The following is a 22,661-nucleotide window of genomic DNA, read 5'->3' as shown; positions in this document are numbered from 1 at the left end:
AAACAGCAATCGCCCGCATTAAAATAAAAGGGTTTACAAGTGGCTATGAGTAACGAGATGTCAAACGGAACGCAATAGAGTTAATAGCACGAGAAAAACAACAGAGAATTGAACGGCACACGAAGGAGCATTTAATTAATCGAAGGTTTAGTTCTATATCTTCTACGAACTTTGCCTTCAATTAGAATTTGTATTAACTAAATGCGCAATCGCTTCAGGCAATATAGTTTTTATATAAACTATTATGCTGACGGAGTTAATTAACGAGTTCAGGCCTGATAACTCTTGTTTATATTTTCACAGCCATCGCGTACATAGACAGAAATTGTCCGAGGTTTCCAAGACCAATAGAAGCGACATCAATAGAAATGCTTGATCTCCGGCGAGTTCTCATGACGGCCCGACGTGCTTTTAAAAGTCGCATAAAAAGTAGTTTGATACAAATATGGTTATCGAACACAGCGAGGAATATGGATATCGCAAGTGATGTCACTGTAGCGGATGTTCTTGCTTTCTTCGCTCCCGGACGTATTCGTGATAACGCTAGAATGACCAACAACATTATATTATAGATAGCTTATAATATGCGTAGCTAAGGGCTAAATAAATACGTTTTCAGACAAGTAATGATTATGTGGAAATCTATCCGAGGAAATTTAATAACGAATTCTAGTAAATACGGATTTTAATAAGGATAAATTTCTAAAATAATAAATCTTTGCACTATAGAATTTCTGTGAACGTACTATTCGCAACGATGGAACGAATAGTGATAGATATTCTTTTTGTGGAAGAGATTTTCTCCTTCTTGACTCGTGAAAGTGATCTATTTCTATCGATAGAATTTTGCTGTATGAGTTTTCCTAGAAGCGAGATTCTCCGCACAAATTATCTTTTATTTCTTTTATTAAAAAGTTAATGCAAGTAATTTATGGAAAAATGGAAAACGAGAAATTAGAGATTTTAGCTACGATTTTGATTTTTGTTGCAAAGGGTTCGTTTAATTATCTTCTTAACATTAGGGAATTTAGATGCCTCCCACTTTTTGTATAGTTACTAATGCCCGAAGCTGCTCTACACTAAGAGCTACCTGGATTATCTGTAGTACTTGTCCGTAGTTAAATTCATGGCCATTAAGCCATTTTTTTTTTTAAATCGTTGTGGACTGTAGGTTATCTAGTGGCTCTAGTGCAATAAAAATAATATATATGTAAATACGTATAAAATAAAACATATAACGGCTTTTGTTTGACAATACATGTCTCCCTGCAATTCATATTACCGTAATAAAATCGGGGCTTGGAAAAGCGTCTATATTTTACTGACAATAAGAATATTCCTCAACCGAGGGATTCTAACAACGAGAGGAATGCGAAAGGAATACGACAAATTTGAATAACAAAAGGATAGAACTGTGCAAGCAAAGCGAAGAAAGCAATGGAAAGATCAGCACAAGAAGGGAAAGATTATAACATAAATGTAACGAAGACGTTAGAAAAGAAGGTTCAGTAATAAAACGAGCAACATACAAACACCATAAAGATCCAGGTAGAAGTAAAATCTCTATGAAATGGAAAGTTATTCAGATTTCAAGTAAACACGATTTTGAACCTTCCTAGATCTAAGATTCTCAGATTATAGGAAACACGAGACAGCGTTATCGCTATTACTACTAAAGTATTAGCATTGAACTAAGTTGTAAATTACTTTGTGTTTATGTAACGAAACACCTGATTATTATGGCGTCTCTGAAAGGATGGTAAGATTGTTCTATCACTTGTTGCCGATTCTCATGTTAATAATGTTTGCTAATGTCTAGTTTTGGAAATAATCGAACATTATTAACATAGTAGTTTAAACATATTTCTTCTAATTGTTTCAATCAGAAATATTCAACACCATAAATAAAACAGCGTTATCGTCCATGTAACATCTTCTTCTTTTATTACCTATGTGAAATTAGGTTTTTCTCGATCATTGCATCAGCAATATCGTTGCAAATGTGTCTTTAACGGTATTTGTAACGGCGGTCGTTCTCGGGAACTTTTTCAACGAACAGGAGGCAATGAATCATGCAGAAAAGTCTTGTCACATGATCTGCTTCCATAGAATTGCTCATGCGTCATGGGTGTAGATTAGGATGTTGAACGATGCGTGAGAATTTCGCGATACACTCTTTATAATTATTATTATAGCGATACAAATGGTAATGTTTTTCTCTTTTTACGTTATACGGAATTGGACACAAGAGACTGTGAAATATTTCTAATTTTCATAACTTGCAATTCAAATATTAACCTTGCACTTTGCACTAGGATTTATCCTTAGCATTTAAAATGATCGTATAAAATATGAAGCATCATATCTAATCGTTGCATAAATGTTTTCGTTAAAAAGTGTTTCAGTAAAAATACAGTACAAAATATATCACGAACCGCTTATTTGTGTCATAATTTTCAAAAAGTGATAAACGTCATTGTGGGAATGACAAATTTTTATACATTTGATAAATACTTCTACAAAAACAGCGGAATGGTAATAATAGCTTTTATCGGAGCAACATGTCTCAATAAACACGCAGTGAGCTGAATATGTAACGATTTGCTCTTTATCGGAGGAGGTAAACATCAAGAACAAGTTCATATAACGAATTATTTCAAAATGTAACTTAAAATAGACATGCATCGTGCTCGCGAGAAGTTAAATAAGTTAAGTAATATTTATCGATTAACATCTGTTGTTTATTTTCTTCGATCTCTACTCATCCAGATTTGAACAAGGCAAATTAGTTTGACACGTAATCGCAAATTCTCACGTTCATTCTTGTAACAACGTTATGTGATTTAAAAATAAAGTTAGCACTCATTATTTTCGTTGACAGATGGCAGACGACTGCTATTTCCTACGGAAAGTCTATCTTTTATTGAATGTCTCTTTTAGCGACTTTATGACATATGGCGTTCGAAACAATTGCAGATGGCATACCGAGCAAATAATACACTCGATTAAAATATCCTTGGAGCATGCGGTTTCGATAAAATTATTTTTAAAAAGTTGTGATCTGCCTCGACAAAGTCTAGGAGTTGACGGTTTCAGAGTGGTTGACGAATATGTTTTAATTGGAGCATCTTAACCCAAACCTTTTCTAATAATTCCATCCTTCAATCTTTTGCATTTAATTAGATATCATGTTACCTGGTTAATGTAGTAATACTTCTTTACAGTTTTTCGTACCTTCGATAATTCGGTGATCGTTCAGGATAGGCCGCTTATTTCCTGTAAAAGTGAAAAATGGATTATTACATTTGTTACGTGCCCACTGCACGTGGAAGTGTTGATCGATAAAGTCAACAGCACTGGGAGTTAGATTGCGTAATCAGTTAAATATGTTACCGTGCATCTGTACGAGAAAATGTGGTTAAAATGTGTTTAAAAGAATTATAGCACGACGGTAGTGAGTATTACGTAAATCGTTTGACAACCAAGAAAATTGATGATTTCAAATAAAATATTCTCGAACAATATATCGTTCGAATCATACCAGAATCATTTGTTCATAACTAAACTAAATGTATCATTTTTTGTTTTCAAATATACTGTATATGAGGTAGGTAAACTAGCCAAACGAATCGTTGACACGTAAAAATGTCGATATTCCATTATCATCATCTTAACCTTGACCTACACATTTACAGAGCGCATAAAATAAAAGTTATTGCGCGTGTCTTAGTACGTGCAAGCGACTATTTTTAATTAAAAAATGAAATAACGAAACAGGGGGAAAGTACGATTCATTATGTTATGTCAAAGTTGTAGATGTTTGATTGCAGATTACGGTATGCAAGATGAAAGAAGATATTCAAGATCACGGACAGTATGTATTTTCAGACGTACAAGATGCCTCCCGATAACTATGCAACGATCTTCTACAAGTAGACTCGATGAAAGTTCTAGACGATTGCATTGGCTTTCTACACAGTTGGTTTGTATGACGGCGCTAATACGATTTTATTGTCTTTGTTTGCGGGTACGGACCATTCACGTGACATACCTCTCGCGTCGAGCACGTGACAGGCACGTGGTGCGAGCATGTGTGCATCGTTCCACGCAGAACTCCACGTATCGTTGTTTCGACGCGAACTTGGGCGAGCAGTAGGCTATGTGTCATGCAGAACGTTTGACCCACTGGTTAGTGTTGGTTAGTGTGCACGGTAGCACGTAGAAAACAAGCTTGAACGCGAGACGCGTGCGCCAATCAACTTTATGCATCTTCTGCGTACCAAATTTCCCTTGTAGATATCTCGAATCCTGTAGACAAGATACCGACACGTAAATATGCACCAGATGCATATATCCTATTCAGTTAAAGAGATTTGATTAGTATTTCGTGTTAGATATACATATTGGTAATGTTAATTATGAAAAAGTAATAACATTGAAAAATAATTATTTACTATATTTTATATTTTCTCTGATTTATCTCCACTGATTGACGTCATTGGTAGGATAAATTCTATTGGAGAAGATGCAATTTTCATTCGCAATTCGTGGATGGCTATTATGTTTGACTGTAAAATGGAAAATTCCGTTCAATGCATATAATATAAATTCGATTTGTAGCGAGTTTAATAATAATATTGCTAGTGAAACATTTGTTATGATAAAATCCTGCTCTATAACGAATTGACAGCCTACACTCTCTTTTCGAACTTTCTAACGCAATACATATGTAAGTAACACTTTCTTAAGTTTACGCGAAAACAACGATGATCGAGAGAGATTATCACGATACGCTATCATCCGTGTTATTTCGTCCTCGTTACAGTTACCTTCAATCTTTTTTCCCCTCTCTCTTGTACTCTTAAGCGATGTCTATATCTCAAATTCCTCCTCGTTTGTTCAATTAATGGCTACTGTGTATCTAACTGAAAATAAAATTCAAATATGATGGAAAGGAAAATACAGTTGAGTAAATGCAGAACGAACGAGGGATCAAGCCTGTTTGAACCTTTTTTTATCGCGTTGATCATATAACGATTAATTGCAGTCATCCGCTAATATATGAATTACAGTTAAACATTAAGCATATCTCTAGTTGCTTAATGATGCACGTGATTCGGATAAGTATTATCTTATCTGAGAAACAGGTGCTCATCAGAAAGCGGAAGTTCATCCTTGAAATTGATCTAAAATCTCTATCTAACATAAAAAAGATTTTGATATTAGCCTTTAATTACTATTTAACCAACTACTATTTTACTGCATCGTTGATGTTTCTGTCTAAAGGCGAACAAGACTCTGCTGCAAACATATGCGACTACATGCATACGCATAGAATGCTAATACCTGAGAGAAACGACTGGCGATATTGAAAAGATGGTCACGGAATAAATTAACTCTTAGGTGGTGGCTTAGAATCATTGTGACTTCATTGCGTCTTGTTGACTACCAGTTTAAATCGTGAAGAAAGTTGCTAGTAATAACTGGTAAGAACAAATTAAATTGTTTTGTCTTTCTCTTTTCCCGATATTCCTAAAAGATATTGTATGTCACGTGATAAACGAATTAAAAATTTACAGCGATGGACAAAAGTTAAGATTAACACAGGTTAGTTTTTCTCGTAAAATGCTTTCGTTCATCGCTGTATATGGATTTTCAATGGAAGTTAAGTTTGATATATGATTATCACTTATAATATCAAAAATTAATAATTCAATAATGAGAAATATACCAGAGAGGAGAAGGTTCCGGACGAACGCCTGAAAAATATGTTGTCGAACATTTCTGATGGCAACATTTTGCTTAACCACAACTAGCTCCGCGAATAATATTGGCCTGAGGCCAAAGTAACAAAATGATCGGCAATCAGCCAATGGAATAAAATTTGCACGAAGTTTGTCACAAGAACGCGACGCAGGATGTCAGAGTTCCTTAAGAACTCAATTGTTCTAGAGAAGCCATCTGTTCTGGACTGCAGCATCGCCACCTTGTTCCCGGTAATAGAGACGTTGATAGTGTTACCTGTCGAAAAAGATGGTTGCATCAAATCGGTCACGCGTTTCTTACGGTTGATTCATAAACATTCACGACAAAGTTAAATAAATACCACGGATTCAGGGATATAGAAACGGAGCGCAGGCTTAATTTATAGACAGGAAAAATAAAAATTACTTCAAGTGAGAGGGAAACGCTTAGTAGTGCTCAAAATTGATTACGTATATTACGCATTTCCACGCACGCTTTGTATTGCTAATTTTAGGAACTATTAATCTAAGTTCTCGCTAAAAATTATTATCCTTTGGACTTCATCCATTGTTAGAATTTACAAAATAAATTGAAGGAAAGATATATGCCACTTTTTCCTTTAAATGTTTATGATATACTTTATGAAATAATGCTCAATCATATTCGTTAAATATCAACTGTTAGTGTTTTATGACAAATGATAAATGTACACGGCTGCGCATATGCTGAAAAGTATCCGACAAAAATTAGACACAGTTTACTTATCCGGAAATGGCTTCCTCTCGTGATATTACGCTACGTTTCTATATTCCTATATCTACAAAGAGTATATATCTTCATTATCGAATCATCTATCATTGTATATGTATATCGTACATATTAATTAAAAGTCACGAGTACACAATGAAGAATGGCATTAATCTGGTATTAAACTTAATACGATAATATAGAAAGCGATATTTCCATTTATGATTTGACGTAAATTAAACGTACGAGATATTTCACGCGGTCAAGACATTTTCCCGAAGAATTTCTTGCCTATTTGTGAGAAAACGACTTCCTCGATGGAGAACACATATCTAATGTATTAAGCGATTATTTCTACACAGGAGAATAGTTACCATATTCAGGATCGAAAAAAACTCTGTTTCTATTCGCCTAGTTCCCGATTCATGAATATTCCAATGTGAGCGAGCTCCTTGACATAAATTATATTTTATCTACGACTCATGCACTAATTTTAAGAATCTATACGTAACATGGATTTCAGTGCGACTGCCATCTAGCAACAAACCGCAGAATCTACTTTATCGCTACAAATGATCGCCGATAACACAAATACCAACGCTTTCTACATGACTAATAAAAAATATACATTTTAAAATAAATAAATACATAAAATCGAGATATACACCTTTTGATTTCATTAATCGTTCCACTTTAATTTTAAAACGAATCGTAACGAATCTTCCATTGGTAATTGGTGAGAAAGCTGTCACGTGTCAATTAACCACGTGCGTCAAAGGATTGCCAGGAGTTGGGCAAGGGTGAAGTACACGTGACTGATCGTGGGGCTTCGAGCAACCGGTGCTGGTAATTGGATCACGGGAGAAACTACATTTTAAGGTCAGCAGATTATCGGAACAATGTCATTCGTTCGTCGAAGCCCCGAGAGAAACGATGGATTTCACCCACAAACGGGTCTATCAGATTTTGTCAGCGATCCTAGACCCGTTGACGAGAGAATCAGACGAAAACGAAGAGGATGAAACTTAACGCTGAAGTACCGATACGTGCCTCCCAAAATTGATTAAAAATATTCTGTGACCGTGTAAAAAGTTCATGTGCGCTCTTAGCCCTTTATTTCTGTCGGATTAGCTTGGATTAGTATCCGCGAAAGTTATTATGAAATCGTCTACGTTTAATAGATCGCGATCGGAAAATGATTTTTCTTCCGTAAAACTGCACGGACTCGACGACATGTTATGCAGGAAACGAATGAAATTGTCCAAGACATCGTTTCGAGTAAGTCCTCGTCTAAGTTAATCTATCACCGCACCAGGGTCTCGTTAAATTATTATTTTATTCCAAGCCTGTCTTTCAATATGATTAACGCTGTCAAAAGTTCCCACGAGTATACAGTTTCTACAGTGAAAATATCTTTCAAGTTTCGGATGAATTTTAAACTGTCTTGAACAGCAGTAGCTGCAAAAGTTCGAACTTTAAACGCAGTAAAAAATTTCATCTCATATAACTTCAATCTTAGTTGTACGATGTCGAAGACTGTCTGAAGACCAGTGAGAACGAATTGGAGGAGGAGAAGACGAATTATTTTCCAAACTGCGACGCGTCTGTCTGGATGAGATCTTGCAAGAAGGAAGTGATCGAACCTATAATTGGCGAAGTGATAGGGAAGATACCAAGTTGGCTGAAAGGAACTTTGTTGAGGAACGGACCGGGTAGCTTGCAAGTCGGAGAATACAGCTTCAATCACCTGTTTGATAGCTCAGCTTTATTGCACCGGTATGTATTTGTGGTAGAAGAAACATTAATAGATTGAGATATTAGCTTTAAAAAGTCTAATAACGTTTGCAACAGCTTCTTAATGATAGAAATTATTTTTTAAAATATACAGTTTACATAACTATTCGACTTCAATACGTAACCCAGACCTTGAAAAAGATCTCCATGGCACTAACGAAGCAATAATAGCTGATTGTTATCGATTATAATCTGAGGTCGGAAGCCTCACGTAACGTTCATACTGCATCCACGAAAGGTGGAAATCTTTAAAGTATAATTCGAATAATTTCGTACATCTTCTGGAAAAAATAGATTCGCAATTGCTAATGGGAAAGTGACGTACCAATGCAGATTCGTTCAGACAGACGTGTACAAGAAGAACAATGCTGCCCAAAGGATAGTGGTTACTGAATTTGGCACGAAAGCAGTACCAGACCCTTGCAGAAGTATTTTCCAAAGGTACCAAATGATTTAAATAAAACATTAATAAATTATGATATTCAAAGAACATAGGTATTGATAAAATTTCGTTTAGGGTCGCGGCGGTATTCAAACCTGAAGATGACTCTGACAATTCTATGATATCTGTATACCCCTTTGGTGATGAGTATTACACATTTGCGGAAACGGCTGTGATTCATCGTATCGATCCAAAAACTTTGGAAACTACAGGCAAGGTAGTGATTCTTATGCATGTATATTCGCATTGCTTTATAATTCACTTTATGATGACTGTATGATGGTTGCACGATTATGATCGTGATCGCCTGTGAGTAATTTTATTCGTCGATTTAATGATCGCAGGTAAACGTGTCAGATTACGTTGGAATTGTGAACCATACGTCTCACCCTCACGTAATGAACGATGGCACCGTTTATAATTTGGGACTAAGCGTGACGCCAAGAGGACCTCTATACAATGTCGTATGCTTTTCACCCAATCAAATGATCATTGGTTAGAGTTAGCCTGAATTTCTAGCTAATAATTAAAACGTGGATATTTATGCAAATTCATATTTCAATGAATTCAACTGAAGGAATGAAGTCGAAGCAGAAATTTGTTTCGCTTACTGTGTATCACAACGAGTACTCTCACTTTGGATATTTTATATATTTTTGTACATCTTTGCATCGTTCGACTTTTCATAAATGCATAAAAATCCGCAGAGTGGAAACCATTGGTAAAATAATGTCTTCTTAATTAATTTGTTCAGACGATTCAGGAGAGGAGAAGGAATTATCTATGTTCGACCAAGCCATCATCGTCGCCAGTATCCCATCTCGATGGTTACTGAATCCTTCTTACATGCACACCTTTGGTATCACTGAAAACTATTTCATTATCATAGAACAACCATTAGCAGTGTCTCTGGCCACCGTTGTATCCTGCAAAATGAAACAACAACCAATGCGAGCAGCTTTGAAGTGGTACGAGAAGGAGAACGTAAGTCAAGTCTGTAAAAGAATTCTCTTAATTTTTAATAGAAGAGCGTGAAGAGATATAATCTTCTTTTTATCGTGACAGACTCTCATACACGTGGTTTCGAGAGATACCGGATTGCTGGAGAGGACGTTTATTTCAGAGGCGTTCTTTTATCTCCATATCATCAATCAATTCGAAACACGTGATCGTGATTACGTGGTACTGGACATCTGCTGCTATCGCGATGCCAAGATGTTAGATTGTCTATTTGTCGATGCAATGAAGGTGATATATAATTTTGATGAAGTTAGTTAAAGGGTGGTAATGGATCCTAGATGAATGTTTTTGAATGATCGCAGAATTTGCACAAGAACCCTGACTATGCCAAAATGTTTCGAGGCAGGCCTTTGAGATTCGTATTACCGATGAAACGTCCACAGTTGGATGTACCATTGGAATATAATTTGATTACCGCAAAAACGGTGAACCAAGGTCTGGAGTCTTTCCAAGGCGACTCTGTCAGATGTCAAAGTAAATCTAGTTCGGAGTTCGTTGAAATGTCGACAAATGACGAGGAGGCTAACAAGGGCAAAAAGAATGATTATAAGAATATTCTTCAACGAAAAGCAACCGCTCATAAGCTCGCCAATGGTAGTATCTTTGTAAAACCAGAACTTCTTTGCGATCTGGGCTGTGAAACGCCACGTCTTAATTACGACTCCTGTCTTGGAAGAGAGTATCGGTACTTTTATGCTATTTCTAGTGACGTGGACTTGGATAATCCCGGAACGGTACACATCGTCTAATTTTACTTTTTGTATAAACTTTGGTATATTGTGTTACAATTACTGGTATGAAAAATATTCTTTTATAGATCATCAAGGTAGATATCTTGGAAAAAACAAGGAAAACTTGGTGTGAAAAAAACGTTTATCCAAGTGAACCGATTTTTGTACCGGATCCTAATGGCAAGGTAAGAGATCTAGAGATCTGAAATCCTAAAATTTCTATGATGTCTGAAAGAGTAAAGATTATAAAGAATCGAAAAAAAATATTCTATAAGTAAATGACTATTTCATTTACATCTGACTATCTGACTGACTATCTGATTTACATATCTATCTCAATATTTCAGAACGAGGACGATGGCGTGGTTCTCAGTTCTATTGTGTGGTCTGATAAAGAGACACGCGTTGGATTGCTGATTCTAGACAGCGTGACTCTTACAGAAATCGCAAGAGCCATCTTCGATACTCCTGGCCCCGTGCCAAAATGCTTACATGGTTGGTTTACCTTGGGCAAGTAAAATAAACTGAGGTTTTCAAGAGATGGATATCGGATCTTTGACTCATTGATGGAAATGATTTGGACGTTATGTGACATGTATTATATCAAACAGTTGATATATCTTTGTCACATCATATTTATATTTTTCAGTTATTTCCATTTTGTTGGCTTGATTATTGCTTTATTAGTAGCTTCGGAATTAGAATGTTCCCTTTGAAAACTGCAAACTGCGATATTAAGAAGAATATCAACTGCACAACATGTATATAATATAATAAATTATTTAATGTCTTCTCCCGATTGTACAGTGTACTTATATTTGGCGATTAGTGTTTTGCATAAAGCTTCGATGACGTATAACGCAAATAAATTTACAATAAAATGGGATGCATCGTGAGAATATTTGTCAGATGGAATGTAAAATGCCCTACTCAAACATTGTCCTTAAATTAATATCCACAAATATCCGGTCCGTCGTATCAATCCACAGAACATCCAGTTTCTGGTCCTAGATACCTTTACAACAATTAATTAAGACATCGTTTAAAATTACGCTACGTTCTTGTTAAAATAATCTACTATCATAAACGCGATATCGGGTGTCTCATCAACTGAAACAAATAAATTCTGGCAACGAAAATATCGATTTAGGCTGTCCGTATGTCCTTTGGTTCGATATAACAGAACAGCAAGGCGAATAAGTTGATCTTAATTCGTAAAAATAATCTATACGCACAGTACTGCAAAATTTAATCAAATCTTTTAGAAGATCCTCTTGAGCACGTTCGTGCGAATAGACCTATCATGACTTAATAAGTTTCATGTACTTAGAATTAAAGATTACAATAAATAGGGTTGGCACAACCATAGTCATAAAATTAGACACTACAGGAGCACTTAACGCGAGCCACGAATGCTTTCTTAAATAATTAACTCGATAAAATCACGCTTGTCACAAGTTACAGAGTATGCCCGGTTCCTTAAAACATAATACATTAGTGATCACGTTTATGACTCGCGTTGCTGGCCACTAAATACAGACACGCGATTCACAGCATATTTCTTAAAAGGCGAAACCATTCGTCGGGATTCATTGGAGCACCACGTTTTAAAATACATACATAGTTCTCGAGAAGCTTCAACATTTCAACAAGGCATGGTTCGCGTCCAAGCCATTGGACAGGAGGATGTTCCTCTGAGCACTGATATCACCAAGTCAAAGAGTTATATTAACGCGTCACAACCATTCATTCTCAAATACGCATGTGGTAACTCTCACTCTCTCCCTTTCTCTGTTTCTACATGATTATGGGATAATCGGAAAAGGAATCACGCGTGCAAAAAGGAATTCAGTTAAAAGAAAAAAAGCAGGAAAACTTGACAGACCCTGATACGAATCTTCGGTACCGAAAGCTTCCTTCTACGCGCAGAGAAAACCACAAGCAACAATTGCCAAATCGTTTACCAATTTTCAAGTTTAATACAGGACGACACGTTCGATATCGAACGCCTGTCACGTTGTGGAAAGCCTTGAGAATTGTTCGCCCTGCACGATGGTCTTGTCCCGAGATTAAGTACGAGAGATGTTCAAAAGCGAGCGTAACTACGCAAGCGGCTAGGAGTACGATTTGTTGCTCGAACTTCACGGGGAGTATTCTACGCTCACGGAAGAAAGGGAATATTTTATTAAAAAAGAAAAATAAAAGGAAAACACGTCTCTCGTTCGGGTCATATTGCCGATCCTGACAATACGACTATCACATTTTTGCTTCTACTTATCTCTCTCTCGCTCATTCTCTCCCACGTCTTTCACTCCTTTTCTCCCTCCTTCACTCAGACTTTTTCAACTTTCTCGCAATCAACGGAAACGATAGAGTTCATCGTGCTGACGTTCTTGCTTTCCGTGTCCGTTTCGCTCTTCGCGATACTGGATGTCGAGACGCCTATATGAGATTCCGAGTGCATAGGCAAGATTCCAGCGTTTGCGTCTTCTATCGCTTTCCTCAGCTTTGAACAACAAGAAAAAAAAAGATCATTTAAAGTCAATGGAAGGAATAAACACAATGTTTCTGTGATTAACGGACAAACCTCTTTCAATCCTACAACCCCAACCAGTCTTCCAATAGCCGTCACGTAAGCATGATTCACTCCGACCATGCTGAATAGACTGTGGACTTTCAACAAAGACGTTCGCTCAACCAATTGGAACGGTGCTGGATCGATGTGACACCTCGAGAAGTCGACCTCCAACATCATTTCACTTTCTTCCCACCGTTTCTGATCCTCTGCTGACATGTCTATTACCCTCTCGCGAGGCTGGTCATATACAGAAATTATTTCATTACATAGAAACTACGTTATGTATTCAGACGTGAATAGTCAAGAAGAATACATAGATTTACCAGTTGTACTTTCTTCGAAGTGGCGGGGCTCGGTGCCAGCATCGGGGTATGAGGAGGTACGTCTTGACTGTCACGCCTGATAGCACCTCCAGATCCGATCTCTGGATCTGGATCTACATCTTGCAAAGTGGCTGACTTGCGAAAAATCGCCTCGAAGGCAAGGCGTATTCTGAAATTGCAACAATGTGTTAAGAAACGAGAAACGCATATCTTTTCTTTGTGGCCTGTGTCGCAAGAGGTACGAATAATATTTTAATTAAATGAATTACGCACGAGCAAAGAAAATTCAAATTTGACTAGTTTAGCCAATTTAAATCTGTTCATTTTCATTTTTTTCATTCTGTAAATATAAAGATAATTCCTCTTACCTGCTCTCCGCACCAGTGACAGTGGTATAAGGAGTAACGGCGGGGCTGACTAGTGGGCTGAATCCTTTCAACGTGAAGGAATTGGTTTTCTTTAAGATCGATTTCTTCGGTTGTGACCCAAATACCGGGGAATGGTAAGTGTGCTGAAAAATAACACGCGAGAGATACGGTGAAACGAGAAGAAGGAGCTGCATGGTGACCAGCACGCGTAGTTAATTGAGTAAATGTACACAATTATGCGTGACCATTGACGTCGAGTAGGCGTGACTTACATGGTCAGGAGCGGCAGCGTTGTTTGGAGACATTGTTAGATCGTTAACACTTTGCCTCTGCATCTTAAGAATATCTGGTGCCGGGATCACTTCGAACCTGGACGGTCTCCTTGTTCTTTCCTGGTCCCTTAACTGACGTTCCATTTCTTCTCGAGCTCTCTCCTCCGCCTCTTTGTGCCATTTCTGGGCCACCTGAATGGAGAATTCAAATCCACAGATCTCACCGACGGAAACTTAGAATTAATTATTTCTAGAAATAACATACTACGATGACTACCTGCAGCCTCCTCTCTCGTCCTATATGTTTCTCAATCAGTTTGATTAATTCCAACCTTTGGATAGATCCAAGCAGAATCATAGAATCAGGATTATCGACCAGAGGAAATCCACGTAACTTGCGGTTTTCTTTTAAAATTTCCTTTAATTTCTGATAGGTAATTCCGTGCCAAATATTCTTCACATCACGAACCATAAAGTCTTCGACGTACACATTGTACATGCCTATAGCACACAAGATTTTTTCGTACTAATTTTTTTCCCCTAAATCCTGATTCATATAGAGAGATAATATTTAATAAATTTATTACCTCCTTATGGAACTTCCTTTGGGAAGCTTGTTAAAAATAGTAAGAGCAAAGTTCAGAAATATATAGATTTAGGTTGTCAAGGATGCAGAGGATTTAGCAAAAGATTATTAAGGATTTACCTGAACTGGAAGGTAGTAGGTCTGGTAAGTATGGCAGCTTCTTAATCAGAATGATACTGTCGTATATGCTGGGTTGAAGAAGCGCAGCGATGGCGTTGCTGATCAGCACGGCGATCATTATAGGAACAATGTGAGTAATCTGGCCAGTCATCTCAAACACGATAACACTCACAGAGATTGTATGGGTCACAGCACCGGAAAATGCAGCTGCTCCAACGGTGGCGTAGCCTCCTGAAGAACAATTTCTTTCAGTCGAGCTTCTAACTTTCAATGCTCCAGTCGCGGACGATGTCGAAATCACGATTTGCATACATATTCTGTTAATTTCGGTGAACCATGCTGTTTGTAAGATGTAGGTTAATAGAAAAAACTATCTCCTTTTTCATCGTTTATTCTGACTTTTGCTCCTACTGCATTAAAAATCCCCTTATGATAAACCTATAGGATGCGATTTTGTACAGAAAAATGTGAGAATCGCCCGCGGCCGGATGGTTAGAAACTTCTCGTTTTATTGGGAAAATTCCAAATTACCTGGTACGATAGGAGTTATGATACCACCATATCGAACACCATTGGGGAACCATAGAGCCATGGCTTCACCCACAGCTCTGCCTAATGCAGCACCGATTTTGAACACGGGGATGAAGATTCCCGATGGCACGGGAACCGTCGAACTTATGATCGAAAAGATGAACTGAAAACGAAGCTCTTAATTTCATTCCGAACTTCTTCTAAAGGCGCGACGAGTTTATTTGACTAAGGATATTTTACCGTGAATGCAACGAAACTAATTAAACCGATGAACACATCAGTGTATATGGTAGACCAATGTTTAACCATGTTCATTTCTTCTACTCCTAATTCTTGTTTGGTCCAAGTGAAATTGGTGAACAGACCGTAAACTTGATCGTGGGTGTTTAAATCACCGGCCATGAACTGGCCTAGTCCCAGGGGAAAAGACACGGAGGACACGATCAGGGAGACGATTCCAGGATACAAGAAGCGACTGGAATAATTTTGTGAAACCGTGAACGATACTTGGATTACCGTTATTTAAGTACTAATATAGTTAACTAGACGGAACTTTGCTTCGTTAACTGGCTATCTTTATCCTCGCCAGCTTCTCAGATTAATTTCAACTGAAGAATGAAAATTTCTAACCAGTAATGTAATCAAGACAGTGATCAATGTTCCGAAGAATTGTACGTATAATATCAACAGTAGCAACTAGCATCTTCTTAGCATTTATAGCAGAGGCGAAGTAAAGCATAAAAGCTGTACGGTTCTAATAATCATGAATGATACTAGATTCTGGGCCATCCTCGATAATTAAGAAAAGGTCCTAATTCACGTCCAGTTAACAAAGCATTACTGTATCTCAAATCTTTGTCAGAAACGTCTCAATCAGAAATCACTCACTTTTTCTGCAGGAAGCTGTTCATACTCTTGTTCTTCCTCATGAAGATCACATACTGTCTATGCAACCAGACGTAGAAAGCACCTCCTAGACCGCTGCCAACACCGATCAAGGCAAATACAAACAATTCCTGAGGATCGAAGGGGAAGTCCATAGTAAAATTCGTTGCGAACATCGCGGTAATCGTTTCCTCTCGTTGAAACCAGATCGCGAGCAATCGAAACATCGTGGCGCCGCATACGGCTGCGAAGAATCCTCTCCAGTAATTTCGAACGGCGAAATACACGGTGGTTACTTCGATGCTGAAGAGAACTCCACCTATCGGTGCTGCGAAACAGGCGGCAACTCCAACAGCGCAGGCTGCTGCGAGCATCTCACAGTTTCTGCTCTCGTTCTCGTAGATTCCTTGGAAACTGGTGACCAATTTGGATAAAAGCGTGGCCACGATACTAGCGATGTGCACGAAAGGACCTTCCTTGCCCAGCGGTAAACCAGAGCCCAATGTGGCAGTCAGACCTATCACCTGTTAGACATTACGGTGGCTCTACACCGACGCTCGAAAACATGCAGAGCAGAAGCTTCAAGGAAAATAGGAATTCGATGAATATATAGGAATTTATTGAATATCAGATTATTGTTCAGTCCAGGAGATTGAGGATTTAATACAGTGATTGGGAATCTTCGTGAGAATTATATTTATGTATTTTAATTATGTCGTATTATCTTATATGAAGTGTTGTTGCTTGTTTCAATAGGAGATATTGCGATGCCGTGATATGCACATCTTTATAGTAAACTTATTTCTTTTGTTATATCATGCGTTTTATACTTTCAATATATCTATTCTACAAATAAGAAAAGTTCAACCTCATCGAAAATCAAGAAATAAATCATTTTCGTTGAAATTAGACTATACACATGGACTGAAAATGACTTAATTACAACATTTAAATTAACGCGTCTTCTGCGAAACTATTTTTTAGTGACTAAGTCAGCAATTGTCGTATCACAAAAGCATTAAATTTTCTAATCAAAAGAAATGGAAATGTCTAATCAAATTCGGAAGTGGTCAGTCGGTTAAAAGGGAACGTATAGCGGTAATGATACATTTCAATGGAAATCGAATCTTGTTTCTAACCTTCGCTACAAGAGTACGAAAGGTCAGGTACTCCTTCAAGGCCACTCCGCGTAGAATCGTCTTCATCTCTGGAATGCCTGATCCTATGCTCTGTGGTGCAACGATGTGCACGAATCCGGCGCTAAAGAGAATCAAGCAAACTGGCAAAGACACCCAGGCGAGATATTGAAGCGCTGGATGATGCGTCAGGTCCTGATAAAGCCATATCCTGGCTGGTGGAAGAAGGATACGGTTAACGAGACCTTGATTTTATCGTACATCGAATTGATTTATCAGAATAGACGCGTATAAATTAATGGCATGGAAAATTGAGAAGCTTCGAAATAGATTGAATTTTCTGAGAAAAAAATTAATGGCTAGTTTCAACATAGAAAATTACTTCTACATAAAAAAAGAAAAAAGAACTATTCCTTGGTTATAATAGACTTTTTCTTCCAAAACCGCATTCGTTGATTCGTAACTTTTTTTAATTTAGATAATCCATCGAGTCTAGAGATCGCAAGAATTAAATTGACTTTACCGAGACATGTTTCTTTCAAAACCACAATTTCTGGTTTTCTCTACATTTTTAAATTTCGAAATTCTATCGAAGCTAGAGATCGAAAGAATTAATTCTTTTTATTCAACTGACCGTTGTTGCACATAGAAATGCCACGGTCCATGGCGTAACTGATAAGCGCCATGATTATACCAAGAAGAGCCAAGAAGACCCAGTCTTCGCCTAATCTAGCTCCAGTGTGCTTCCAGGCGAAGGCCAATAACGCGAGCAACTTCCTGCATAGTGGTCCTCTCCTCGACTTTCGTAGATCCTCCGCTCTAGTCTTGTCATACTTTCGCCGCGCTTTGTCGTGGTACTTCAGCTTTCGTGCCTCTTCTTTTGCGTACTCACCCAGGTCTTTCGTGTAGCGACCATACATCTAAACGCAGCACCATCTTTCATCGACTCTGAGCTTTTTTCTCTTTTCCAACTTCTCGTTTTTTAAACAGAATTTCCACACCGACAGCGAGACAATATGTTATCGACATTTTTTAAACAAAATTTACGCATCATCGATATGAATGTTATCAAGGTTCTGAGAAAACACGATGCAATATATCTTTTACGACGAATGAAATAAGTTTTGTAAACAAAGTGCTATACATACCAAATATTTAGTGTCCACGATTGTCTACCAATTAAAGAACCTTTGATCGAGCTATTTACTCGTGATAGATTAATCTTCACAGAATCTACGAACTACTACGAAGTACTCTGATATAATGGAGAATTTTTTACTTCAAACAAATTTCATCATCGATCACGACACTGGAAACTTCACGATCGAACCAGCGAAACGACGAATGATTGTCTAAATCCACCTGATTGTCTTCGATCGATTTAATATTCATGACGCGAATTTGTAGCTTTGATCCATTTAAAAACGTCATCTTCAGTAGTGATTTATCTGAGCTGCTGTTACCACTGTTTACGTGCTATTATCATGCTTGTTTACTCAAAATACACTCTTTCTACATACAAACTAACAAAATTGTAAATATCGTGCGCAAGCTGATTTTTCGCAAATCAAGCGATTGTGTAGAAAATGAGAATCGTTATAAAAAATATTAGATTGTATGAACGATGCGCTTTTAGGAGATATTAATCTGCGTATCATTTGACAAGAAAAAATGTCAATATTCATCAATGATAATGATCGCACACGTGAACGACGAGATTACAATAGCGATGAAGATTACGCGTTATCGTGCGCTAATTCATAAGAAAAAAATACACTTACGCAAGCGTGAATTAATGACATGGACAAATTTTATATCCTTTTGCAATATAAATAACTGTTACAACTACTGTAATATCTGAATGTGTTACAGGTAAAAATCAAAAGGAAAACAACAAAGAAATTAATTTGTAGGTAAAGACTTAAAGACTGGGACAATTGAAACTCTGGAATCGTAGAAAACACGACGAATCACCGTGAATTGTACGAGAACATTGTAAAACATTCGCGACGAATTAAATGTCGCGATCCTAGATCTCGTTTAAAAATAGACAAAGCGTGAAAATAATTTCAAACGAAACACGGAGAAAATCAAATTACACGCGGTTCGATGACTTTGATTAGTGATCGAGAAGATAAGACGTATCAGCGTTATATACCGATATTGGGAAAGATCAACGAAGGTGGAGAACACTCGGTGCATTAGTTGGTACAATTTGCCTTAGTTTTTTGATACAACGGGAGAAAATCTCGTCAAATATTTCTGACTTACAAGATAATTATCGTTACAGACGAAATAGGCTCTATTCAGAACGAAAGCCGGCATGAAAACTGGATGAAATGCCACTGAAAGCTTCGAGCTGGCTCTGAATGGAAGGGACGCAGAATTCTTCGATAGATCGACCGATTAAGTCACGGACCAAGCATTCTTCGAGTACAGAAAAGATTTACGGGTCACTGGCAACCGATCGTACATCTTCTCCGCTTGTTAAGTCGATCTGATAAACTGTTTAATCTATCTAGCGATCTTTCTCTTCGATCGATTCTTCGCGACTTCAATTCATTAAGTCGCCGAAGATCTACTAATTGTAGCCGGCTATTCTGGTTCCGTGATTGTTCGCACTTCACCTCTTGGCAAACTTCGATATCCGGTATTTCTGGCGACAAGTTACTGTAAACAGGCCATTACGATTTTATTGTTTTCTTCCTTAAGCGATTGCCAGGATCTACTTGTTACACGATAGACCGAGGAAATAACGTAGGCCGCGAGGAACGCCTATTCTATCCAACCTTGGTGTATTAAGATATTTTAATTCGCAGTTGGTAGAATTTCGCAGCATTTCGCAGGTTACCATCAATATTAGAAGCTTCGTACGAGTCATTTGTCACGTTCCTATTGTTTTTCTTTCGCTCGCGAGTCCCATATGATTAATGATCTGTTTCTTTAACGAATAACCAGAAACAGACGAGCCAAACGAGTTTCGCTAATTACCAGAAATTATCTTTATATGCGATCTCGACGTCTAGAATTTATTTACAATTTTATTCTGATCCTCCTTTTCAACTTTCAAATCCTCTCTCTTTATATCGTAGACTTCGATGATCTTTAAAGTGCGTTTCAACACATCGAAATTCATTCGCGAAATATTTTCCATCGACGAAACGGGAATATTTTCACTATTGATAGCCGTTCAACTGGTTCTAAGAAATTCCTGTGGACGTTTGAAATATGCCGAATTGCCGACGAGAGCGTGCACGCGAATTTGCGGACGAACGACAACTGAACCTGTTTTCCGATTTGAACATGAGTCGCGATATTTGTTGAAATTTGGCAACAGTCAAAATCCTTATTTTTAGCGGCGGCCAACGTCGATCAACGACGGTGCGCTCTATTGTCTATTAACCATTAAACGACGCTAGCTGGCCCTAACTATTTCCCCATAACGAATCGAAAAACGAAATCCATTCCTCGCGTCTTCGAAAACGGGTTTCGCAATCGTCGAAAAAGTCCAACACGTCCCGTGTTTATCGAACGTTTGGAAACCTCTTGGATCGTCGAAAACCGGACAGAAATAACCCGCGATTTGCTATTCGGCTTACTACGAATCCTACGCCTGATTACGTTTTATGTAACAATCATTACTATTCCTACTACGCACGTGTTGTGTTAAAACAACTTGCAAGTAGCATACGTCTGATCGTTTCTTGTAAAAATATTGCTCAGCTATTGGAAAAATAAATTTTTTTAGATTTTAGATTCGTGGGATGAACGACGAATTATACTTATCCAGATTGAAATTTTTCAGATTAATTAAAGAGACTTCTCTTATCTACCAAGGTAATCTATCTTGCATATTTTATATATCTTGGCATCTTCAAATTTCCCGTAAATGGATAAGAATCAATGGTCCACTTGTAATTCTTTTCAGTTACCTTGCAGAAGGAAGTTTTAAAGGTAATTAATATGGAAAATACTTTGATGTACTTTAATTTAAAAAGCGGGATTATAATTAATAAGAGCAATTGCTTTAGAATAGATAACACATGTCAAAATATGAAAAATGTCTACCAAAAAAGTTATGTATACACACGAATATCAATTTTAAACTTATACGCGTTAAACATATGCAATATACACTCGGTAATTCATAATCGTAAAATATACAACTGCGTGTACTACAAGTATAGCCTTCGTCGTATTTGATCTTTAATCCGTGTCACGAGCGCGAATCGTTATCATATGGCAAGGGGTTAAACTGTATTCTTATTTTATAGCGTCAAGACAATATCGCGTTTGTTTTACATAACATAGACCGTAGAGGTGTTACACGTAGAAAAAGGACCCTGTAATAGAGGCAGAATGATCTGTGGATTGAAATATCGTCGACACCTGAGCTATCCTGTGCATGAATTTGACGACAACCACGTTCCACTGGGCAGTCAGCCGCTAACCCAATTTTATTAATTGAACGTAATGAATTCACGATACAATTAATTGCTTGATTCTAGGACAAACGTCGAACCGATAAGAATCCTTCCCTAAAAGCGATAATTGAAATTATAAATTTCAGTCTGGTTTTTTGGAAGTCCAGAGGATTAAGTAGGTTTTTAATGAGGCTACCTTCATCTTTTAGGGTCACGGTACCGTATTTATTACTAAATTATCTTCGAGTCGCCTTGGAGTTTGAGTCTCTAATGGCTGGCCCGTAATTTTAGAATCTAATTTTAAGACACGCAATTACAATTTACTCTAATTCGTATTTTTAGAATTGCATCGGTATTCGTCCGCGTACAGTTATTCGCGTCATTCTTCATTGCTTCACGCGAGATACAATTCGGTTCCCCGTTTACAAAAGCATCCGAGAGCCGTTTCCAGAAAGAAGCTCACCGACTGGCACAACTCCTGAAAGTAATTGTCTCGACAAAGTGATAAACGCCCCCGCTTATTGTAGCGTTTCCGACGTGACACATTTCCAACGCATGTGACTCGTCTTATTGTACTATCGCTCAACAAACAAAATTTGCGCCGGCTACGATTCTCGAGTATCCGATATAGCGCGGTCGATTCGTTTCTGTCAACGTTTAGTCAATAAAATATAGCTAAAATTATCGTCGATGACCCATGAAAATTGGCAACAGTTAAATTTTCATCGACCAAATAAACATAATCTTTAGCATACATATTGACCCACTCAGAAGCTGCGTGGACTTGATGAATAACTCCAAATATCGAGCAACTACAAACTACTCTAAATTGCAAATTAGAGAAAGATGATGATTACGAATATTTATGTGAATTTATATTTTTGTGCTATACGAATATATATTTTATATATACGTATGGCACAAAAAAAAATTTTTAATTTTATGATGTACCATGGATA

General features: G+C 37.5%; 2 protein-coding genes and 1 long non-coding RNA gene across 8 annotated transcripts in view; 1 reads left to right on the top strand and 2 right to left on the bottom strand.

The window, feature by feature from the left end:
* Positions 1 to 4,583: 4,583 nt before the first annotated feature.
* LOC117243195 lies at positions 4,584 to 6,998 on the bottom strand. Its single transcript, XR_004495408.1, has 3 exons — positions 6,867 to 6,998; positions 5,009 to 6,021; positions 4,584 to 4,925 (listed from the first exon to the last, which is right to left on the bottom strand). It is a non-coding gene; the product is annotated as an uncharacterized LOC117243195 (long non-coding RNA).
* Positions 5,890 to 11,375, top strand: LOC117243179 (carotenoid isomerooxygenase). 2 transcript variants are annotated; one of them, XM_033510438.1, is made up of 10 exons: positions 5,890 to 5,996; positions 8,012 to 8,268; positions 8,581 to 8,727; positions 8,804 to 8,945; positions 9,073 to 9,223; positions 9,483 to 9,712; positions 9,794 to 9,976; positions 10,051 to 10,482; positions 10,566 to 10,664; positions 10,827 to 11,375. In XM_033510438.1, the coding sequence occupies exons 1-10, from the start codon at positions 5,919 to 5,921 to the stop codon at positions 10,995 to 10,997; spliced, it is 1,890 nt and encodes a 629-aa protein (XP_033366329.1). In that variant the 5' UTR covers positions 5,890 to 5,918; the 3' UTR covers positions 10,998 to 11,375. The 2 variants fall into 2 exon arrangements, with proteins under 2 accessions (XP_033366329.1, XP_033366327.1); XM_033510436.1 differs by lacking the exon at positions 5,890 to 5,996 and adding an exon at positions 7,295 to 7,770.
* Positions 11,244 to 22,661, bottom strand: part of LOC117243174 (chloride channel protein 2) — a 34,055-nt gene continuing 22,637 nt past the window's right edge. For 4 of the 5 annotated variants that reach the window (XM_033510426.1, XM_033510428.1, XM_033510425.1 and 1 more), the window contains 12 exons: positions 17,913 to 18,198; positions 17,282 to 17,493; positions 16,146 to 16,666; positions 15,498 to 15,732; positions 15,258 to 15,420; positions 14,727 to 14,957; positions 14,298 to 14,521; positions 14,021 to 14,212; positions 13,749 to 13,891; positions 13,381 to 13,549; positions 13,067 to 13,294; positions 11,244 to 12,985 (listed from right to left, as the gene is read on the bottom strand). In XM_033510426.1, coding sequence (XP_033366317.1) covers positions 12,812 to 12,985; positions 13,067 to 13,294; positions 13,381 to 13,549; positions 13,749 to 13,891; positions 14,021 to 14,212; positions 14,298 to 14,521; positions 14,727 to 14,957; positions 15,258 to 15,420; positions 15,498 to 15,732; positions 16,146 to 16,666; positions 17,282 to 17,493; positions 17,913 to 18,198 — 2,778 coding nt within the window. In that variant the 3' untranslated portion in view covers positions 11,244 to 12,811. Of the gene's footprint in view, positions 12,986 to 13,066; positions 13,295 to 13,380; positions 13,550 to 13,748; positions 13,892 to 14,020; positions 14,213 to 14,297; positions 14,522 to 14,726; positions 14,958 to 15,257; positions 15,421 to 15,497; positions 15,733 to 16,145; positions 16,667 to 17,281; positions 17,494 to 17,912; positions 18,199 to 19,549; positions 20,676 to 22,661 lie in introns of those variants that run through there. The other variant, XM_033510427.1, reaches the window with a different exon arrangement.

This window comes from Bombus vosnesenskii, unplaced genomic scaffold (genome assembly GCF_011952255.1).
Source record: "Bombus vosnesenskii isolate JDL3184/JDL3185 unplaced genomic scaffold, Bvos_JDL3184-5_v1.1 scf7180000013265, whole genome shotgun sequence".
NCBI classification, from domain to species: domain Eukaryota; kingdom Metazoa; phylum Arthropoda; class Insecta; order Hymenoptera; family Apidae; genus Bombus; species Bombus vosnesenskii.
The sequence above is the reverse complement of the archived record's forward strand: the minus strand, read 5'-3'. Positions and strand labels throughout refer to the sequence as shown.

Excerpts from the sequence above, each read along its gene's own strand:
- LOC117243179 (XM_033510436.1), top strand. The coding sequence starts at position 7,651 with ATGAAATCGTCTACGTTTAATAGATCGCGATCGGAAAATGATTTTTCT. Across the intron at positions 8,946-9,072 it reads CTTTGGAAACTACAGGCAAG|GTAAACGTGTCAGATTACGT; the intron begins GTAGTGATTCTT and ends TAATGATCGCAG. Across the intron at positions 10,483-10,565 it reads ACTTGGATAATCCCGGAACG|ATCATCAAGGTAGATATCTT; the intron begins GTACACATCGTC and ends ATTCTTTTATAG.